We start from the raw sequence: 22,127 nt of genomic DNA, 5'->3' as shown, positions 1-22,127 counted from the left end.
ATAATGACAATTAAGTTCATGATAAAAAAATTTTAAAAAATAAGTTGTAAATATTAATTTAAATAGTTGTAAATTAAAGGGTCCCAATTATAAAAGATATTGAAGCTCTAAATATAACTCTTAGTCCACAAATAAAATTTTCATTTCCAATTGTCTAAATCAATATTTGTAACATATTTTTTAAAATTTTTGGTCAAGAACCAAATTATCAATTTAATTTTGGAAAAATTAATTCCCCAATCCTTTAAGATTTACCTGGTTTTTAATAGGTCCTTCTATTTTTTTTTATTTTCTTTTTATCAGCTCCCTGTTTTTTTCTCGGTTAGTTTAGTCCATCCCTCTTCTCCCAAATTTTTAACCAGGGACTAACACATGCTTAATTGTTGTAGAGGAGACTGAGCGCTGGCTGATTGATGGATTAATGTGACCAAGAGGACTCTGCTCACGAAAATGTCAGAGACGTCCAAGATCGAAGAAGAGATGATAGAATCCTCTTGATTATGTCGATCACACTTGCTAGGGTCGGCACATACATCATCATCTTCTTTGTTCCAATGTCCTTGAACTTGTCATCAAATAGGTAAGGGATCTGGTTCTTCCTCCAAACATTGTCGTCTGATACTTGAAACTCTCATTCTTCTCATTCCTCCAAACCCAAGTTGAACGCATAATTGCACTTGGCCACTGTTACTTCACCAAAACCCTTCTTTGTCCAAAACCCAAAATCGCCTTTGAGTTGGACTCCTTTGGAAGCACACCCCTTTCTACGACCAAATCTTTCAACTTTCTACAACCAAATCTTTGTTGGGACCCGTCTTTAATTTCGTGTGGTACTGGTGGTTGTTTCATAATCATCCGAATTCTAGTACACCCAAGAAAAAAATACCCAAAATTATCACCAATGATAACTGTGTCATCACGTGTTTTAGACTAATTAAAAGAAATAAAATAAAGAGAAATTATAATTATTTTGCTGTCCATCCAATAATTTAAAATGCAAGTGAACATGCCCTTCAAGTCCTTACAAGCGGGCTCATCAAGCTTGAGAGATTTTTAAGCTAATCTATTGCCACATCAACCTCACATAGATACTGCCTCCATCCAGGCATATTCCTAAGAACTTGTTCACATCTTATCAGAAACAAAGTGGTCCTAATCCATCTTATAATATTGTGGTAGGATGTAAATGTTATTTGTCTAAATGGCCAGCCACTTGCCTGATTTAGGTTCTTTGATGCCTTCTTACAACCTAGATTATGTAAGTATGAAACTCTCCCTTTTTGTAAAGATAATTAATGTGTTCCCGCTTGAGTTCCCTGGAACTTAAGATACTCTGTTCTGAGCAAGTGAAAACAAGATGAATCACAAAGTGATCAAAAACTCAAGAAACTCTCTGCAGAGCAGATTTTCAATCAATGAAGCTTTGAATGAATTGAATACAAGTGAAGAAGAGTAGTTGAAGATAATAATGAAATGTTGAGTGTAATAACTTCTCAACCTTGGCCTTCATAAATGGGTCTTTTTATAGTCTTCGCATCAAATATCCATTAGACTCATGAAACTATCCTTTGTGAATTGCTTCTTGTTAATTCAAATGTTGGACACTTTACCCATTGTTTATCTTAATTTGTGATGCTAAGTTTCCTTGAAAGTATGGAGGAAAAAAGTTTTTCCTGCAGGGTAGCACGTTTGAGACTTAAAGTAATGATGCATTAAATGCATGATATTATTACCGTTAAAGCTAACTTCAAAGATTGGAAATCTTAGCAAAATATGGATTAAAGAGGTAAAACTTGTTTAAGACTTTATCCATAGATAAGAAGTTGTTAAGCTGAAGTTAATTGAGTTTAGAAATGATAGAGTAATTTCATATTAAATTAATAGATTAAACAGATGTATAAATAATTCTAGAATTTTGACAGAGAAAAACTTTGAAGTTTTTGTGAAACTTCAAAATTGAGAGTTTAGAAGAAAAACAATGAAGTCCAAAAATAAACACTTTGAAGATTTGAAATTCACGCCACGATCATAAAGTAAAATCTTCAAAGATTGGAAAAAATTCAAAGAAATTGAAGTCCATTTGAAGCAAGAACTTATAAGTTTTAAAGAACTTCGAAGAAATTGAGGAGCAGAAATGAAGCAAGAAAGCACAAGGGAAATTCTTTGAAGAATTGAAAAACTTAGAAAGATTGGAACATTGAAACTTCAAAGATTTGAGAAACTTCAAAGATTAGACACTTAAGATTAGAGAGTCAAAAATGAGAAGCAAAAACTTAGAAGTTTTTTAAGAGGTTCAAACATATGGAGGGTAGTCTCAAAGATACATGCAGCTGGAAAATAGACTTCGAAGATTTTACAAACTATGAAGTTTTTAATTAATAGAAGCACAAGATCTACGAAGATTCAAAGAAACTTTGAAGAAAAAGAATTAGCTTGAGGAAATAAAAACTTCGAAGAAACAACAAATTTAGAAGACTTTCAGAACGGAAGATGAGGTAAAAACTTTTAATTTTTTTGGAAATTTCAAAGGATTGAAAAGATTGACAGAAATGGATAGGAAGTTTTTAACAGCCATCAAACATTCAATCTTACCTTATTTCTGAGAGAAAAGTAATCCTGTTAAACATAAAATCTTCTTTAATTTTTGTCATACTCAAAACCAGGAAAATATATTTCTACAAGATATACATTGAAACGGCATAATGAATTTATGATGGAAAGATTTTAATTAAAGTTAATGGTTAATAGTAAAAATAATAACTAGGGTCATATGGGGTACAAACAAACATTTTTTCATGCTTAAGGTGCTGGTCTTGATTGCTTGACAGTAAACACAGCCCTGTTCATGAATTTCGAAGTAACACTTATGAACTTCTTATTTTCTTCAGCATGATTTATGAATTTATAAATCACACACGGCAATACCTTCCTAGACCGAAGTAAGAATTAGTGTCTTTGACCAATTCAAAATAAAGCATATCAAAATCTTTTTTTAAACGACCAACTTAGATTAACGAAGTAATAATTAGTGTCTTTGATCAATTCAAAATAAAGCATATCAAAATCTTTGTTAAATGACCAACTTAGATTAACTTAAGTAGTAGGAATTTTTATTATTTAAACAGTAACCGAAGGTTCAAATGTCAATTATTGTATACTTAATAATTTAGTTTGCGGAAATGAATTTACTTTTTGTCCTTCCCAAGGAAATTAAATTTTGTTGTTTGCAAAATTTATTCCATATATCTCACAAATAAAATCTTTTCCAAGTGAGCTCCAACTGGTAATCACACAACGCAATAGAGAGGGGGGGGGGGAGATACACAAAATAATTGAACTCTATGGATTGATTTAACGTCAAATCAGTTGTTTCTTATTTGATCTGTGAATATAGTCCATGAAATTGATGTACAAGTGCATGCCATTTTCAATATGATTGTGGCATCATCATCTCTGAGTCATGTAAATGGCGTCATTCTAGGATGCTGCCCTTTTTTGTTTTGAGAAGACTTATTTATGATCTGCAACTCAGTTTTGAAACAACTTGGAAAATATATGTTCTGAACTTGCCTTACCTCTTAGTTATGACAACATGCATTTGACATTTGTTAAAATACTCCTAAAGAGATTGAATAGAAAGACAAATTAGTCTAATGTTTTATTGACTGAAAAATAGTGTAATAAATAAATATAATGTATAAAAATTTAATAAAATAAATAAAAGATATCAAAATACTTTAAACAAACAACCTCTATTTTTAGCGGGATACGTAACACCCTCAATTTACAAATATTTTTATTAAATCATTCAAATAAAAATCATTCAAGACTAAATATTGGGATCTCAGAGACACAAACAAATGGGCCTAAATCATGTAAAGCTTGAGCTATTTTCATATAATAAGTCAATTGTTGAAAATTAATATATCGAAAAATAATTTGATATTAAAAAGGGTTCAACCCACACTTCAATTACTATTCAATTTAAATCCTCTAGATGGAATCAAATTAAATATTTTCTAAAAATATATTTCAAATTAAACATAATAGTTATTCAAATTCAAGTGCCAATATTAAAATCCTCCTAGATCATGGCAAAATAATAAGGGATAAATGACATATGCCAAGCCATTAAATGGAGCTGACAAGCACATTTCTCCAATGCCTTCCCTTGTTCCCTACCCAAACCCTCACCTAAAAAAATATAAGAGGTAACAATTGAGATCTAACATCTTAGTAACATATGAGAATTCTTAATATGCTAGCAAACAAATTTAAAATCTCATTTTGCAATATTTATTTACTGTTGCACTTCATAACTGCATGAGTCATAATAAATAATACAATAAGAGTAAAGTATCATTAACTAGAGGATTTATTTAAAAATAATGATCAAGCACAAGACTAAGCAAGGTCAATCAAGATGAGCCAAACACAATTATAGGAGAAAGTTGATTTTGCAAACTAAATAAACACTAGAAAATAAAGAAAAGTAATTGATTCACAAACTTCAAGCACAAATTAAGACTTAGAATTATTTATCCCTCTAGCATTTTATAACACCAAAATTAACCCCTCTCATAAATAGTTTTAATGAAAATAAGTGCTAACCTAGGGTTCTAAAGGTACTTGGACAAGCTCTCTCAAGTCATGAACAAGTATTTAGTTAAATTAATTGACCAGTCTCTCGTTTGAATCAATAAAACTCAATTTTAAACACTAACTCTAATGTGGCTATGCAATGCTAGCAAGTATATCTTTATCTTACTAGCAAACTATCCATTCAATATGCAAATGTCAAGTTCTTGCACTATTTTATCTAAGTTCTATGCTCAACCTAGCCCTTTCAAGTATCAATCAAGTGAACCCAACATCTAAATGGTGGCCAAATAATTAAAAGCATTAAGAAAAGAGTAAAATAAATACACACACACACACATCAATAATCACAAAAAGAGAGGACGAACTTAGGTTAATCCATACAAGGATTTAAAATAATCCTAAAGCAAAGAGTTTAGCTAACTATAAGCATCAAAAAGCAAAAAAAAAAAAAGATATTGACAACCATACTATTACAAGATGGGCTTTTAACAGCAGATAAAAATACTTTTAACAGCGACTATAGAGCCACTGTTGTTTCTGGTGATGTTAAAAGTTTGGGACTTTCAACAGCGATTGGATAATCACTATTGAAAATAAACTTTCAACAACAGTTCCAAGTCTACTATTGAAAGTTGCCTATTGATTGAATTTTTGGAAAAAATAGTGAACTTTTAACAGTCAGTGTGGCCATACCCACTGTTAAAAGTTAGTTTTTGAAAAAAAATAGTTATGTTTCTACTTATTTCTCCAATTCCTGCAAATGAAAATGTTTTATATAATATATCACCAGCTAGCCAATTCCAGTACATATAAATAATCTAAATTTTAGTACAAAATTTTATAGAAATTACATAAAACTCAAATGGTCTATACAATTTTCTAAAACACTATATGAACCTTACATACTATCTACAAAATATTGTGCCCAATGTGTGAAGATGCTGCCAATCTCTTTCTTGGATAATGGATCCACAATGTCAAACATCTAAATTAACATATAAAATTTCAATTAAAACTTTAACTAGCTAATTCAAATAACAATAAAGTTAGCTTTTTAAAAATATAGTTACCTCATTTGTAAATTCAGTCATTCCTAATGTGATGATTTTGAACATATGCCTCATCACATATATGCCGTACAAACTAGTCTTTTGTAGTTGCCTACGACCCTGTATAAAAACACATATATAAACAATTGGCAATAAATCTTGATAACTAAATAAGTTGATAAAGTGTTACTTTCACTTACCTTTGGCTCAATCCATATAGGTTCCTTGAGTTCATGTGCATGCTTTTTCAGGACCATTGTTTGATATATTTTCATTCCCTTAAAATCAACATCACGAGATTTGTAACTAATATATTCATAAAAATTGATAATTTTTGTACAAGTACACTTACGAGTCTATCATTTTCTTTATGTCCTTATTTAATTTGTAATGGAGGGAGCATAATAAGAGGACAATGTTACTCTTTAATGAAAGAATAATCAGCCGCCAGTGGTCCTAACAAAATAGGGTGAGTTATTAGAAGAAATCCACATTTAACAAACAACTATCAATCGTAAATTGGTCCTTACGAGTGCATATATGGAGCCATTAAAACATCCTTTTTGACTTCACATGTTCATTGCTGGAGGTACTGGGACTTTATTTTTGAAGTATTCCCTTTCTCCGTCATGTGGTAAGGGCAAAGAAATCTAGAATCATTACCTTTTCCAGATGTAATGCACAAATGGTAGAGGTACCTACGATAATGCAATCATGTTAGTTGACTGGAGTTAATTAGTTAATTATATTTAAGTAAAACATACTGACAGCATAAATAGTTCAATTGACATTGTGGTAAGTTGAATTTTTAAGATAAGTCGATTCAAATCTTCCTGTTTAATCACCACTAGATTCTTCATAATCACAACATCGTTTTACTTTACAAATTTTTTTCCTTTGAATGATTTATCATAGGCCAATAAAATTATTTGTAAGAGAGGAGTCAATTACAATGGTTGTGATTGCAATGGGGGCTATAAAAGATCTGGCAAGGGAAGCTAAAAAGGCAAGAGATAGTTAATTAAAAAACATAATAAGAAAGAAATATTTAATAAAATGCATAAAATATTTAATAAAACATACCGTAACTTGAACTAAATTGATAAGTTTCTTAGGCCACATGATAAAAGAACTAACAGCTTCAAACACAGTGTTAACCTCATCAATAGGGAATGGGATGAGCATTTGCTACTTTTACATCTTCTACCACTACTTTCACTTGATCTTATTGCGTTTGCTTGTGGTGGATGGTTTGTCCCAAAGTGTGAATGCTGCCAAGAGTGACCAAGCATCTGTCAGGATCCTTTAGATATAGCTCACATGATTCACCAGTATTTCCTACTAAAGGACCCTCTAATATGCATCCAAAAACATTACTCCCTTTCATTTTGTGAAATCTAAGAGACTATGTATAAAGTACATTGGCAGTCACCTCTTGTCGTGAGGTCGTAAAGATCATCATCTCCTCTTTCATTTTTGCAAGCTGGGCTTCCAAACGAGCTTTAAATGAAGCTTCAGCATCCTTCATTGCTTGTTGCCTTATATTTGTCATTACACTTTCCTACTCCTTTCTTGTAACAATACCCGAGCTACTAAGGTGTCTAGGTGCTCTAAAGTAATCTCTAATTCCCACACAAAACTTCTAACACCTCTAATGCATCTTGGATACTCTGGTTTGCTTGTAGCAACCACCAAGATGTCATTTCTACCCTTTGGAATGAAGCATACTTGAGATTGTTGTTCCTTAAAGGCCTCCTATAACAAACAGAAAAAAAAATCATAACATTTTGTATTGATAATTGAATAAAAAAATTAAAGAATTAAATAGTACTTACAATCATTTTGACAACCTCACATGCCTTCTCACTTGTATACCCTCCTTTCTTGTATTAATAACCATATCTCCATTTATTCTCACGAGAGATAAGCGATGGTGGGGATAAGAGAATAAAAGGATCGAATTTAGCTTTTTCCTTTCTCTTCTTCAACTTCTCATCCATTAAGATATCATCAACACAATCATAACCCTCATAAGACATTATATGGGGGCATTCATTTTTCTAACCATATCTTGCCCCTTTACTCATTTTTCCTATTAATAAAAAATTAACAAATCAATACAACTAATTGAATTAAATTACCATAATTAAATCAATTAAAAATCAACTAACCATAGCTTTTTTAGATGTTCAAATCTTGTAGAATTTTTGCCAAGTTCATTCATCTAGAAACTGATATGTCTTAAGAAGATTTGGATGAGGCTGGCCTTCTTTCAACTTGACATGGACAAATTTCCTCGCAAGGTCAATTTTGAAACCTTTCCAATGTTCCCCACAATATTTTACTACCTGTCTCCAACATGCTCCATTATTTGGAACATCATAGGTGAGTTGCAGTTAATAATAGTTAGTATTTTACACATGATAATTATAAATATTTATAACTTTACAATGATATACCTAAATGCTTTCCCAAATTTATTCCTTCACATGTTCTAGCACATCAAGCTAATCTTCATACAAGATACTGGACTTGTTCTTTGACAGGAACCTAAGGTAGCTGAAAAACTTGGCCTTATTTGGCCTTCACAGTTTCCACTGCCAATCAAACTGGATTGACAATTTACAGCCAGTATTCCTACCAAAGGTCAGCTCTCTCAGTTGTGTGCCTTATCTACCCCTCTTCATTGATTGACTTTGACTAAGATTACTATCACAGCTGTGAGCAACCTCTGCAGTTAGCTAGCTTTGAGTAACATCTACAGTAAGCTGGCTGGGAGTAACATCTGCAAATGGCTAGCTTGGAACACCGATAGTAGGTCCACTTTGATTCTTCTCCATATTCCTAAAAATAAAACATGAAGAAATGTAAATAAAACATAATTAAAATAATACAAAATAACCAAAACATAAAGAATTTAAATAAAACATAATTCAAAATTAAAAAATAACATTAAGTTCAAAATTAGAAAACTAATATTAATTTTAAAATTATGTTCATATAGAGATATTCTCCCATATCTCTTTATAGTGATCACTTCATGTGGCATGTTCATTATCTATCTCATCTACACCTAAATTGGGTAGTCTTGATAAGAAGGTAGGAGTTTTATAAATATTGAAGCCTGTTTCATTTTTGTCATCAATGTCAATCAACTTTTTTCCTTTAAGAACTATTGGCCAAATTTTATTTGTCGGAACAGTGATATAAAAAAACTTATTTTGCTTTGTCTGCCATAATAAATAGCTCCTCCCCATAAGTTAGTCTTCTAAGATCAACCAATGTAAATCCTAACTTCTCCTCTTGCATGCCATTAACGTCAACCTACTTGCATTTGAAAATAAGCACTCTAAATTTGTATAGTCAACCTGCCAAATTTATTGAATAATCCCAAAATAAGGCATGGATGCCATTTTTGGATTTTTATCTTTCTTACTTGAAAAGTTCATAGCCTCAGCCACTATCATAACTTCATTATTTTGCACAGTACTCTTTTCATCAAGAGATTTTGTATAGAAGAAATACCTATTAATATAATATGTACTCTAATGTATCACATCTAAGTTAGGACCCTCTGCTAACCATTTAACAATATAAAAAATGTTATCTTCATTTAAGACTTTTTGATTGAACTAATATACAAAAGTCTTATTGTGCACTTTCAAGAACCTTTGTTCAGCCATTCTCAACCGATTGCATTCTACCCTTAGAAGTTCTTTATGTGTATCTATGTAACTTTGAACTTTATCAATGTTATTCAAATATATAAATATACTTCTTGCACTTCATCACAACTCATGCTCTTTACTGCTACCCCACGTGTGCCTTGACTTGATTGCCTCCTCTCCTGATGAGATTTAGGAAGCCTAATTGGTTCTATATTTGACAAGTAATCAAAATAAAATTCAATAGGTTCTTTGACAATATATTCTTGAACGATAGATGCTTCAAGCTAGTATGGATTCTTCATATACCCTTACATTTTCATGTATCTCTTAACTAGGTACATCCATTATAAGTAGATAGGGCCATACATTTTTAACTCTCTTACTAGATGAACTATTAAGTGTATCATAATGTTAAAAAATGAAGGAAGACAGTGAATCTCAAGTTGACACAAGATAATATAAGCTTCTTATTCCAACTCATCCAATTTAAGAGGATTAACAGCTTTACTACATATCGCATTGAAGAAGAAACAAAGTCTATTTATTGTGTGCCTTAAATCTTCTTTTAATATATCTCGAATGGCCACTGGTAATAATGTTACATTAAGACATGATAATTATGAGACTTTAAGCCTATCAGTTTCAACTCTTTTATCGACACAAGCTTATTAATATTTGAAGAATACCTTGATGAAACTTTGATCCTATATAAACACTCACAAAAGCTTGTTTTCTCAACCTTGGACAATGTATGAGCGGTCGGGGGATAATAAGTCTGCTTACCTTCTAACCTCGAGTGTAAGTCCTCTCATATTGCTATTGTGTTTAAATCTAACCTTGCCTTCACACCATCCTTAATCTTGCCTGACATGTTTAGAAGTGTTCCAATAATACTATCACATATGTTTTTCTCTATGTGCACAACATCAATACAATGTCTCACTTCAATATGGTGCCAATATAGAAGATCAAAAAAGATAGATCATTTTTTTCATATACTTTTAGCACTTGCATTCTTATGAGTCTTACTGAGGATAAGATTAATATCTTTCACCCATTCACAAGCGTACTCCCCAGTTAAAGCATTCAGAGCATAAAGGTGCTCTTGGTGGCCATGAAAAGCTTTCTTTAATTTATGATAAGGTTGATCTTATTTAAGAAATCTCTGATGGCCAAGGTAGACTGTCTTGTTCTATGTTAAAGTTGATGGTAGCACATGCCTTCTTCACAAACTAGACATGCTTTGTGACCTTTGACACTATGCCCATATAAATTTTCATACACAGAAAAGTCATTTATAGTACAAAAGATCATAGCACGTAGCATAAAATTCTCCTTTTAATTTACATCAAACACGTTAACACCGACCTCTCACAATTGTCTCAAGTCTTCAATAAAAAGTCTTAGGTAAATATCAAGTCATTTTCAGGCTGTTTTTAGTCCCGAAATCAACATGGATAGCATCATTACTTCCGTTTCATGCATAATTATGGTGACAGGTTATAAATCACCAAAAGAATAAGGCATGAGCTACATATACTACTCAGACTACCATAAGAATTCATTCTATCAGTAGAAAGTCTATGCTTGAGGTTCCTTGGCTCATTGCCAAATTTAAAAAATAATTGATCAATTTTTTTCCACTAATGAGAGTTGATTGGATGTTAAAGTTTTCTGTTAGATATCCTCTTATCTATATGCCATCTCAAGTTCTTTACATAATTAGTATTCACAAACAAATACTTGAACCTTGGTATAAATGAAAGATACCATAAGATCTTTGCAGGAGCCTCTTTCTTTTATACCGTAGTGCCTTACATCTCGAACACTTCTCCCCTTTTAGCTCTTTTCTATACAACACACAATCATTAAGACAAATTCATACCCATTAGGCATAAGATCTTGTTGGCATTATAGTAACGATTTGGTAGTACATTTGCTTTTAGAAATATTATTTAGAGTAACTCAAGCAACCATATAAAACTCTAGTCACTCCACCCAGCTCTTGCCTTCAAGGTAACCAATTTTAACATCCTAAACTACTGACTGAAATTAGTACACCTCAAGTATAAAGGATTCTTCGCATCAGTGTACAAGTTATCATCTACATATGCTTGTACAGAAGCCTCTTTACTAACATTATGGATCATGTTCTCTAGTCGATCTTCATCTATACCTACTTCATCATCAAAATTATGATCAACTTCCACATATTGAGACGTACACTGTGATTTTTCAATCGTGCACCATGCCAAATCCATATCATATAATTCTTACAAATACCATCACAAATCAAGTGTTCTCTTATTTCGACAACACTTAGTTTCCTCTCATTCAAGCAATTTATGCAAGGATAATAGAACCTCTCACTATTATCAACAATGTTATATTTTTCTTAGCAAATTCAAAAAACTCCTTCACCCCATTATCATATTCATCCCTCGTTTATCTAGCATTCATCTAATTATGATCCATATATTACTACGTAAAGGAGGATAAAACTAATATTCATGTTATTGTCTTTAAACCATTTCAAAAATATAAATTTCTAATTAATCTAAGATTTTAAGTAATTTATGAAAAAGAATAAATTTAAAAAATTTTGGCAGTCTTTCTTAAAAATTGGACCTCCTAAAACTTTTAAAAAATTTTGCAAGAGAAAATTCATGATTTTACATCAAATAAATAATCACATGCAATAACCTAAAACCTTATAAAGCCACTAACAACACTCCCAGTAACAATTAATATCAATAACACTTAAATTTGAAGTAATTTAAGGGAAAGAACAAAATCCACAAAAATTTTGGCATAATTTTCCCTAAAAATTAGACTTCATTCCAACAAATTTTATAAGTAAAAAATATTAGTTTTGTACCTTCACTCCTTCAAACAATAACAATTTATCACACATGCAACAATCTAGGGCACTAAGCAACCATTAATAGCACTCCCAACAAGCAATTATACATAAAAACTAATTAAAAATAATCAAACAAAATTAAATAAAAATTTAAATTGAAATATATTAAACTAGAATTAAAAGTAAAGATAAAATCAAACTATAATTAATAAATATAAATTAAAAAAATAGTACTTGCGGTCAATAATTTGTGAGGAAGGAGGAGCAGGAGGGAGGAGTTAGGGGGACAAGGGGGAGGGGAGGTCGATTAAGTGAGGAGGGAGAGGGTAGGGGTGGTGGGGAAGGGAGGCTGAGTAAGTTGAGGGGAAGCGAAGGAGGGGAAGGGAGGGGAGGGGTGGCAGATGGAAGGTAAAAGATGGTGTGGGAGGGGCTAACTGGGAAGAAGGGCTGAGCGAGAGGGTAGAGGGTGAGTAAGAAGACGATGGGGAGGGGGAGTAGGGCTGTGGAGGCATGTGACAGTGGGGGCCAAAGATGAAGAAGATGAAAACTGAAGGGGATGGGAAGTTAAGAACTGAAGGGGTGCAGGTTGATTTAATTATTTAAAAGAGTTTTAACATTGGGTGCCTTGGCACCGAATGTTAAAAATTACAATTTTTACTTTTTAAAAATTAATTAAGTTTTAACATTTGGTACAATGTTGAAACTTCACTTTTAATATAGGGTGCCTTTGTACCTAATATTAAAAGTGATTAATTTTATTTTTTTAATTTATAAAACTTACAACTTCAGGTAAATGTACACCTGATGTTGTAAGTGTTTTTTACAACGAGTAAATTTTACCCGCTATTAAATGTCCTTTAAACACGCACAATATTATAAAAATACCACTACCTTTATTTTCTACATCGTTTGCCTTTGACCCGTTATTAAAAATCCCCGACAAATGACAGTTTGTGCACTAGTGTCGTAATAAGATCACAAGAAGAGAAATGAAGAAGAAATAAAGGAACCAAAGAAATGAAGCTTCAAATGTTTTCAAAGCTTTAACTCTTGAATCTAACTCATCCAAAGCTCAACCCCTAACACAACAAAATTTCCAAAGTGTCTTCAAGTGTGTAGATTACATTATGGGTTGAGTTCTTAGCATATATGTATCCTACCCAAGCATTTTTAGATAAATAAAACAAAACATTTTGCTAACAGTAGCAAAAGTCACAACTCTGGGATGACTTCAACAATTTTGCATTGTTTTCACTGTTAACGAAACTTAGCCTTTATGCACTTGATTTCTTTATCCAAAAGCATCAACAAAGGTCCCAAAATGCATATAATCAGACCTTAAACCAAAGTAACACAAACTTAGCCTAAAAATATCAAATTAAAACCAAGTATGCAAACTTAAAACAAGATGCACATTTTTCTAATTTGGGCAATCAAAATGTATACAATTGAAATAAAATATACCAAAATCTAAGGAAGATATAATAAAATAACATGAAATTTTAGAGGTTAACATTTACATACATAATATCTTTCACAACACTAGTTCATAAATAAGTTTAAAAACTAGGAATTTTGTTTTCACAAACTAAAAGTATATAAAAAAAATTATACAAACAAGTGATGCCATCCCTAACCCTCCCTTTTGCCTTCCATCTACCTTATCCCTCTAGATGGAGTCTAGTTTGAGGATATAGCCAGCCAAAAGTATATTGCCTGCAAGATTAAACTCCCCTCCTTAAAAAGGAAGTGCTTAATGTCTCACAATCCTAAACCAAGAAAAAAAAGGACCTAAAAGAAATGCCAACCATGGGATCCTTGGTGGTGGCTTACTATGTGGCCAAAATAACAACGAAATCTCCAACACATCTACCACAATCACATCCTCTGCTATACTCCTTATAAATGCATCATATTTAAAATAATTTCAAACAAACAAGCATGTTGAAAAGTTTAAATCATATTATTTTCAATTTTTAAAGAAACCAAGCATGCTTAATAGAATTAAACTGTCATAAAAATTAGGTTAAGGTCAATTTTGCATCTCAATTATACGTGAAAGATCACTAGTACCCTTAAACTTGAAATGGGGTCATTTTTGGCCTTTAACATAAAAGATTCCCTCTCCCAATATCCCGACGTTAACTTACCTAATAGCTTTATTATGTGGGTCCCACATATGAATTTTCTAATGTTTTTATTATAAAATATTTCTTGTGGTCCCCGTATTATTTTTTAAATTTCTCCCTCTCTCCTCTCTCCTCTCTCCTCTCTCCCTCCTTTTGCAACTCAATATGTCCCCTACCTCTCCTTCTTGTCTCTTTCTCCTTCTCCCTCTTGCTCCTCTCTCTCTTCCCCTCTCTTTATAACTTGATACATCCCCCTCTCCTTCTCACCTCTCTCCCCCTTTTCCTCTCTCTCCCCCTCTCTACAATTTGAAGTATCCCCTTCCTCTCCCTCTCATCTCTCCCCCTCTCTTTGCAACTCATCCAAAACACCCATGTGGTGTTCATGGTAGATGGTGGCAACAAGACCCGCATCACTGGCAATAAGAACTTCCTCAGTGGAACCAATACCTACACGATGTCTATAGAAGGGAACTACTTTATCTGCCAATATGGGGTTTGAGAACTTAGTTACTTCAACTTTCTACTCTAGCACCAAAACCAATGTGTTGAAAACAATGAAGAAGAGCAAAAGACTGAACTTCATATGGCAGAGTTTTGATGTTGATGAAAGTAAAGATCATGTTCATGCCCTTGTTACTATTAACCTCTTCTTTGATAGCCTTGAAAGAATGAAAACTTATAAACATAGGGATGAGCTTCAACAAATTCATCCTCACACACTTATTGGACAAGGCAGGGGATTATGTTGGAGATCCATTTTTAATCTCTTCTTCTTTTTTTATCTATGTTCTTTGAATAAAAAACAAAGGTGAAGTAGCCAAGAGAAAGGAGAAGAAGAGATGGTTAATGCTTGCATAGAGATACACATTCCTCTTTCTCCTTCTAGTCAATGCTTACATGACAAAGACACAAGTTACATGCTTTACACACACACACACACACACACACACACACACACAATATATGTTATATATATAATATCTATGTGTGAGAGAAGACTCAAAGAAGTAGCCAAGATGGAGGAGAGAGAGAATATGGGGAGAGAGAATGCAAAAAAGTTGAGAAGTTTAGGCTATTTGGCATTTGTGTCTGTGTGATTCTTCTTTTCAATATGGATGATTTATCTCCCAACTTTGTGTTCTAGGTTATCAACATTTACTGCCACAAGTCTGAGAAGCTCCTCTAAAACCTCATATCATTGTTGTATGTATGGATATACACTTCCATATCAATCACCTTAATCTTCTCATGTATTATGCATATCTTTATGTGTGTGTATGTGTTTATATATGTGTGCGTGTTTTTACAATAGAATGGATAGGGCGTTGTCAAACTAAAAGGACATGGGAATCTATGTGAACCAATTGGTGGAAAGCAACTTGAGTATTGGAGCCAATGGAGTTCAAAATGTCTACGAATGGGGGGGTGAGAGAAGTGAGGGGTAAACAAACTATAAAAAATGGCAACTGGTAGGACCCATTAAGTTAAAGGGCACAATGATTCAAATTTTAAAAGTTAAGGGATAAAATTGACCCTAAGTTGAATTTAGGAGAGTTAGTGATCTTTTGCGTAAAGTTAAAGGGGCAAAGCTAACCCTTAACCCTAAAAAATTATTTTTACAATCCAGTCATTATTCAACAAAAGCTAACATGCTTTAAAGGAATAAAGTAATTATATAATTTTATATATGACAGAAGCTTTTAGACGATTCAAAACATAGATTTTTAGTCCATAATCAATTAGACAAGTCCTTAGTGGACACAGCATTCCTAGAGCATTCCCAAAACAATATATATATATATATATATCTAATGGTATAACATGAGGTTTCTAATATAAAAAGAATAACTATTGTTACATCTTTTTTAAGCTAAAACTACACATTCTAAAACATTCCTAACACCACCAACTCAAATAATCTCTACAACAATTAATAATAATAAATATAATATATTAATAAGTCTCAATAATATAATTTACCAATAAATTCAACTCTAACGATTTCTAATGTTTTTAATTTAATCTCTAAGCTATTTCATTCTTTAACTTCAATTTATTTCTATAATGTTTTCCATTTTTTACCCCTATAAATTTAATAAACTTTTTATATCAAATTTCTCCAAAAAGACTCAAAATCTACCTCTAAAGTTTATCCTCCAATTTTCCAATTTCATATATTAAACTCTAATATTTATATATATTCAGCTTATTTATAATAGATTATAGAGAAATTTTCTATCTTATTAGATCATAAATAAATCAATTTTATTTATTGTGAGTCTCTTATAACATTAAAATTGCTCTAGAGTCATCAAAATCAATGATTTGGGCTGAACCAATCCATATAAACTCTTCATCTAACCTCTTTATCTCTTTTAGCAACCCAATAATCAGTTGGAAACATCCAACAAATTTAGACTCTGTCCAGCCCTAAATATCTTTCCCTTATCAGGACCTAAAAACACCGAAGAGAAAAGTAAGAAAGGAAGTTAGATCACTTACTAGCCTAGAATAGATGAACTAAATTTTTAGAATCTAACAGCACCCAAATAAAAGTCTCATACTATCTTGTTCTCTCACACTCAATTTCTCTCTCTCTCTCTCTCTACTCACAATCCTGCCACAGTAAAATACCTCACTTGTTTGCTCTCAAAGCTCGCCATACCAACAAGGGTTAAGGTGCAATTTTACTCTAAAACTATTTTCAAAGGAGCAATGTTGTCCTCAAACTACTCATCATAACGATGTTGTTCTAAACTAATTAAATTGGAGTAATGTTATCCTTGCCGTTTAAACATTCATTACTGTAGCTAGTGAGACTTATTTTTCATGAGTTAAGGTGTAATTTTACCTTTAAAATATTCTTAGAGGAGCAATGCTACCCTCACCATTTAAAAATCATAAAATTAAATAAAAATAAAATTATAAATATAAAATTATAATAATATTAAAAAAATATTAAATGTATCTATAAAATAAATATAAGAAAAAATATAATTTCTTTTGATTTTACAATCTTGTATTTTAATCTTAAAAATTCTAAAAATAATTTTCTTAAATGTTTATTTAATCCCACCCAATTTTATAAATTTTCTCTTTTCCTAAAAATTATATTTTTAATTTCTTTTTTAAGTTAAAAAAATCATTTCTCAACTAAGTATGAAATCTCATCTTACTTTAATGTTATTTAAATGCTAAATAAAAAATTGGGATATTACAGGATATACTTCTTGTATATAAAAAATAAATTAAGATATTACATATAAATAGAAACAAACTTACTTGTAATTTTGAATTCAAATGTGACGTGTTTTCGTCACTTTTCCATGCTCTGAACACCTTCCGATAAGAAACAGCAGAGAAGATGACAAATCCAGAATTCTTTTGGATAACAAGAGCCCATCTCAACCTTTCGAAAATAATCGTGTCCCTATATGTGGACGGAGGGTTTGTTTGTCTCGGGGCGACAGAAAAGGTGAGTTGACAGCACCAACCTAGCCTTGTCATTTTCACTCTTATATAGTAGATTAGTTTTACCCTCATCCCATGTGGTCCCCAGGTGACATGGCCATTAGTTACTGTATGGTTGGTGGATAGGAATATTCTTAAAAAAAAAAAAAAAAAGGGAGAACGGAAAGACCAGTATAAATGAGAATGGAGTAATAACTTTAGAATATTCAACTAAAAAAAGAATAAATGGATATTTAACTCAAAAGGGAATAAATGGTCGAACTGTTCTTAAAGAACAATTGATAGTTTTCCCTGTATCCTGTCTATGGGTAGAATAAATGGTTGTTTTAATGTTAAATGATTCATTTCTCGAAAAATTACTCCAATTCATTGGCTTTCAGCAAGCTAACTTGTTCACCATATATCATATGAAGCAATTATTCAAGTCATTTCAAGATGTTAAGCTTGGCCCAAGGAAAAAAAAAATACATGATGATAAGTGGCAGGCTTACTTGAGTTTGAGGGAATGTGTTATTTTATTTAATGTGATTATTAAATTATGATCAATTTGTAGATTTTAATTAGGTGCAGTTTGATATTCTGTTATGTTAACATATAATTCATGTTATATATAAAGTTTCATGGGCATAATTAAGAATAAAAGAAAACAACAATTAAGTCTCTAAAAAACAAATTTAATGATAGTTGGGTTCCTAATAAAATTTTTTAAAAAGTAAATTATAAATATTGATTTAAATAATTATAAATTTAGGAGTTTTAATTATAAATAAGATCCTATTTGGTTACTAAAAAGAATGAAAATTAAAAAAATTAAAAAATAAAATAAAAATGAACTAAATTGTTATTTTCCTTAATGTTAAGCATGATAAAACTCAATATTATATACTATAAATGGGTGAATTATCATACTTTTTAAAAATCTCATAAATCACTTAACTCTCAATCCCATGAATTAAATTATCATTCTACCTTATGAATATAATTCACCTATCTCTCTATACATTTTAATCATCTTATTTTTATTTTCTTAATTCATTCTATTCTTTTCTTTCTAGAAACTAAACAGGACTTAAGATATTTAAATTTTAAACGAAACTCTCATTATACAATTGAGATTCTTATTTGCAACTATCTAAATCAATAAGTATAATTAAATTATTTTTAAAATTTTTTATCAGAATTCTAATTGTCATTAATTTGTTTTTTAAAGACATTATTATATATCATTGCCCCTTGAATAAATATAACACATGTCCTGTTTGTTTAAGATTAAAAATAAATAATTTTTAGATAGTTTAGATATTTTATAAAAAAAACATTATTCTATGTTTGGTTACAATAATAAAAAAGTGATTATTAGTTAATATTTTTAAATTTTATGATATATTTCTTATTTTTTTATAAAAATAATTTATTAGTTATTTATTTTAAACTTTTATAATACCTTTGCGTAACACACATTTTTAAAACATTTTCTTTTACTTACTGTATTAAATTATTTTTAAAAGTTATTCAAAATAGTTTTTAAAAATAATTAAAAATAAAATTTTTTAAATTTTAATTATTTTTAAAAGTTTAAATAAATAAGAGTCATAAAATATAATTTAAAAAAAATAAATTCTTTTTTATAAAATGAACTGAAATAAACGGGGGCATAATTTATTATCAACTCTAACTTTTCCCCTCTTTTGTCAGTCAGTAGTTTCTGAACGTTGCCCATAATTGCACTTGGCCACTGTTACTTCACCAAAACCCTTTTTTGTCGTGAACCCAAAATCGCCTTCGGTTGTTTGAGAAGCACACCCCTTTCCACGACCAAATCTTTCAACTTTCCACAATCAAATCTTTTTTGGGACCCATCTTTCTTGTGTGGTTGTTTCATAATCACCCGAACAAGTTCACACAAGGGGGGAAAAAACCCAAAATTATCACCAATGTTCAATGTGTCATCAGTTACCTTGTTTTAGATTAGAAGAAATAAAAGAAAGAAATCATAATTATTTTGCTGCCCATCCAATAATTTAAAATGTAAGTGAACATGCTCTTCAAGTCCTTACAAGTGTGCTCTTGTTTAAGAGATCTTTAAGCTAATCTATATTGCCACATCAACCTCGCATAGTTACTGCCACCATCCAGGCATATTTAAGAAATTTGTTCACATCTTACCGAAACGACGCAGAAGTTGACTTCATACAGTGAAGAATCTTCGCATTATAAATTGAACCACAAGTTATCTTAAAGTTGCATCACGCACAAACTAAACAGCCCCATATATTCTTTCTCACCTTGGAGCATAATTATTAAGCACATGATGAGTCATCCTTCTCGGCAAGAGACGGAGCTGATGAACATAGAGACTGCTCATCACCATGAAGAAGATAAACTGAGAGTTCTCTATGAAGCATCGTACAAAGGGTGTGTTCCAACCTTGAATTCCCTGCTACAGGAAGATCCAGGAATGTTGCAGAAAATTAGCTCGCAGACTATCTTCATGGAAACTCCTTTGCACATATCAGCTTCCCACGGCCACCTTGAATTCATAAAAACCCTCCTTTCTCACAAACCAGCGCTAGCCCTCGAGCGGAACTCTTCAGGAGCCACGCCTCTCCATTTAGCTTCTGCAGAAGGCCACAACGACATTGTGAAGCAGTTGTTAAAAGCTTGTGAGAAAGCATGCTTGGTTTGTGATCAAGAAGGCAGATTTCCCTTGCACTATGCAGTTATAAGAGGGAGAAGAGACGTTGCGTTGAAGCTCCTCAAAGAAAAGCCAGAGTCTTTGAAAATCCTTGACAGGGGTAAAACTATTTTGCACTTGTGTGTGACGTACAACCAGTTGGACATCCTGAAAGATTTGGTGAAAGAAATTGGTGACACCCACACGCTCCTCAATGAGAGAGACTTGGATGGCAACAACATTCTCCATTTGGCTATCTTGTCGAAGCAAGTTGAGGTACTTAATTTTTACTTGCTTTTATTATTAGCTTGAGTTTGGTTCTCCTACCTCTGATAAGCATTAAAAAATAGTACTTTTTCATTGTTTTGTAGACTGTTAGGTACCTCCTTTCAATTCACAAAATAAAATCAGCGGCGCGGAACTTGAAGAATGACATCGGTCAGACTGCCCCAGACATTGTTGAGCGAATTCCCAAAGACTCCAAGAGCCTTGAGATACAGGTCATATTGATGAAGCATGGCATCGAATGTGAAGGAAGAGAAAGGAATGGTGTTGGTAGCGACGAAGACAAATGTGGGAAGATGTGGTTGTTGAATGTTTTCGAGAGTATAGACAAATGGCTCAAGTATAATGGTGATTGGCTAGAAGACATGAGGGGGAATCTAAGTCTCGTGGCTACTGTCATCTCCACCATAACCTTTCAAGCTGCACTGAACCCTCCAGGAAGCGTCATTCAACAAGATATAAGACCTAGCAATCCAGATCTTAACCTCAGTTCCAGTTCCAACACTGCTCTTGATGAAGGACCCCTTGGCTGCTTGCCGTACAAAGGTACTAGCGGGTCGATATGTCCCGGGAAAGCTATGAATGTTATCATCATCGAGCTAAGTTTGGCGACTTCATAATTTACAACACCATCTCTTTTGTGGCATCACTTTGCGTTGCTCTTTTGCTTGTTAGCGGAGTTCCTCTCAAACATAGATTTGTGATGTGGATGCTATCTATAGGCATGGGTGTAGCACTCACATGCTTACTAAATGCCTATTTTGTTGGCCTCAACCTTATCAACCCAAATAATCTGGATACTTTCAATGCGGTGCTTATAGCCACTTCGATTTTTAATGGATTGTATGCACTAGTTGGTATATATATCGCAGCGATATTTGTGAAATGGGTAGCGGGGAAATTGAAGGGGAAGAAAATTTGTTAGGACAAAGTATTAGAGAATAATTATTGTTATCTGATTAGTTAGTTTATCATTATTACTTCAACACTCGCTTGGCCTCTGCAACTACTTCGCACGTGTGCTTAAAGTCACACATCTTGTATAAATACAGTGTATTTAAAGTAATATCGTTCAGTTTCTATTTTCTTCTTTTTCTTATTTTCTCTTAAATCTTATCTAATGACCGTAATTGTAATAACCTTGACAAAATTATAAATAAATAAATATATAGGTTAACTTACTTAAAGTGTGTTTATATTAGTTCTTGAGACAAATATAACAAGTTAGAAACTTAGTCTAATGGCAGCTAAGCAAGTCTTAATGCATTAGGTCCCAAATTTAAATCTGGAAGAGGCCAAAAGAAGAGTAAATTTTTGTCTTTTTCTGACCATGCGAAATTACCAAATTGCCCTTAGTTCCATCAAATTTTTTTAAAACTCTTTCTT

At 32.0% G+C, this 22,127-nt stretch overlaps 1 protein-coding gene across 1 annotated transcript; it reads left to right on the top strand.

Annotated features, from left to right (window-relative positions):
- Window positions 1–20,045: 20,045 nt before the first annotated feature.
- LOC129287060 (ankyrin repeat-containing protein BDA1-like) lies at window positions 20,046–21,827 on the top strand. Its single transcript, XM_054923200.1, has 2 exons — window positions 20,046–20,732; window positions 20,828–21,827. The coding sequence occupies exons 1-2, from the start codon at window positions 20,091–20,093 to the stop codon at window positions 21,359–21,361; spliced, it is 1,176 nt and encodes a 391-aa protein (XP_054779175.1). The 5' UTR covers window positions 20,046–20,090; the 3' UTR covers window positions 21,362–21,827.
- Window positions 21,828–22,127: the final 300 nt, after the last annotated feature.

This window comes from Prosopis cineraria, unplaced genomic scaffold (genome assembly GCF_029017545.1).
Source record: "Prosopis cineraria cultivar Desert tree isolate PC_DT_omini unplaced genomic scaffold, ASM2901754v1 PC11, whole genome shotgun sequence".
In the NCBI taxonomy this organism is placed as follows: Eukaryota; Viridiplantae; Streptophyta; class Magnoliopsida; order Fabales; family Fabaceae; genus Prosopis; species Prosopis cineraria.
Note: the sequence above shows the minus strand (reverse complement) of the source record. Positions and strands in the feature narration are given on the sequence as shown.

What these genes read in the sequence shown, in the direction of transcription:
- LOC129287060 (XM_054923200.1), top strand. Translation starts at nt 20,091, where the DNA reads ATGATGAGTCATCCTTCTCGGCAAGAGACGGAGCTGATGAACATAGAG. An exon ending in TCTTGTCGAAGCAAGTTGAG is followed by an intron (nt 20,733 to 20,827) that starts GTACTTAATTTT and finishes ATTGTTTTGTAG; the next exon opens with ACTGTTAGGTACCTCCTTTC.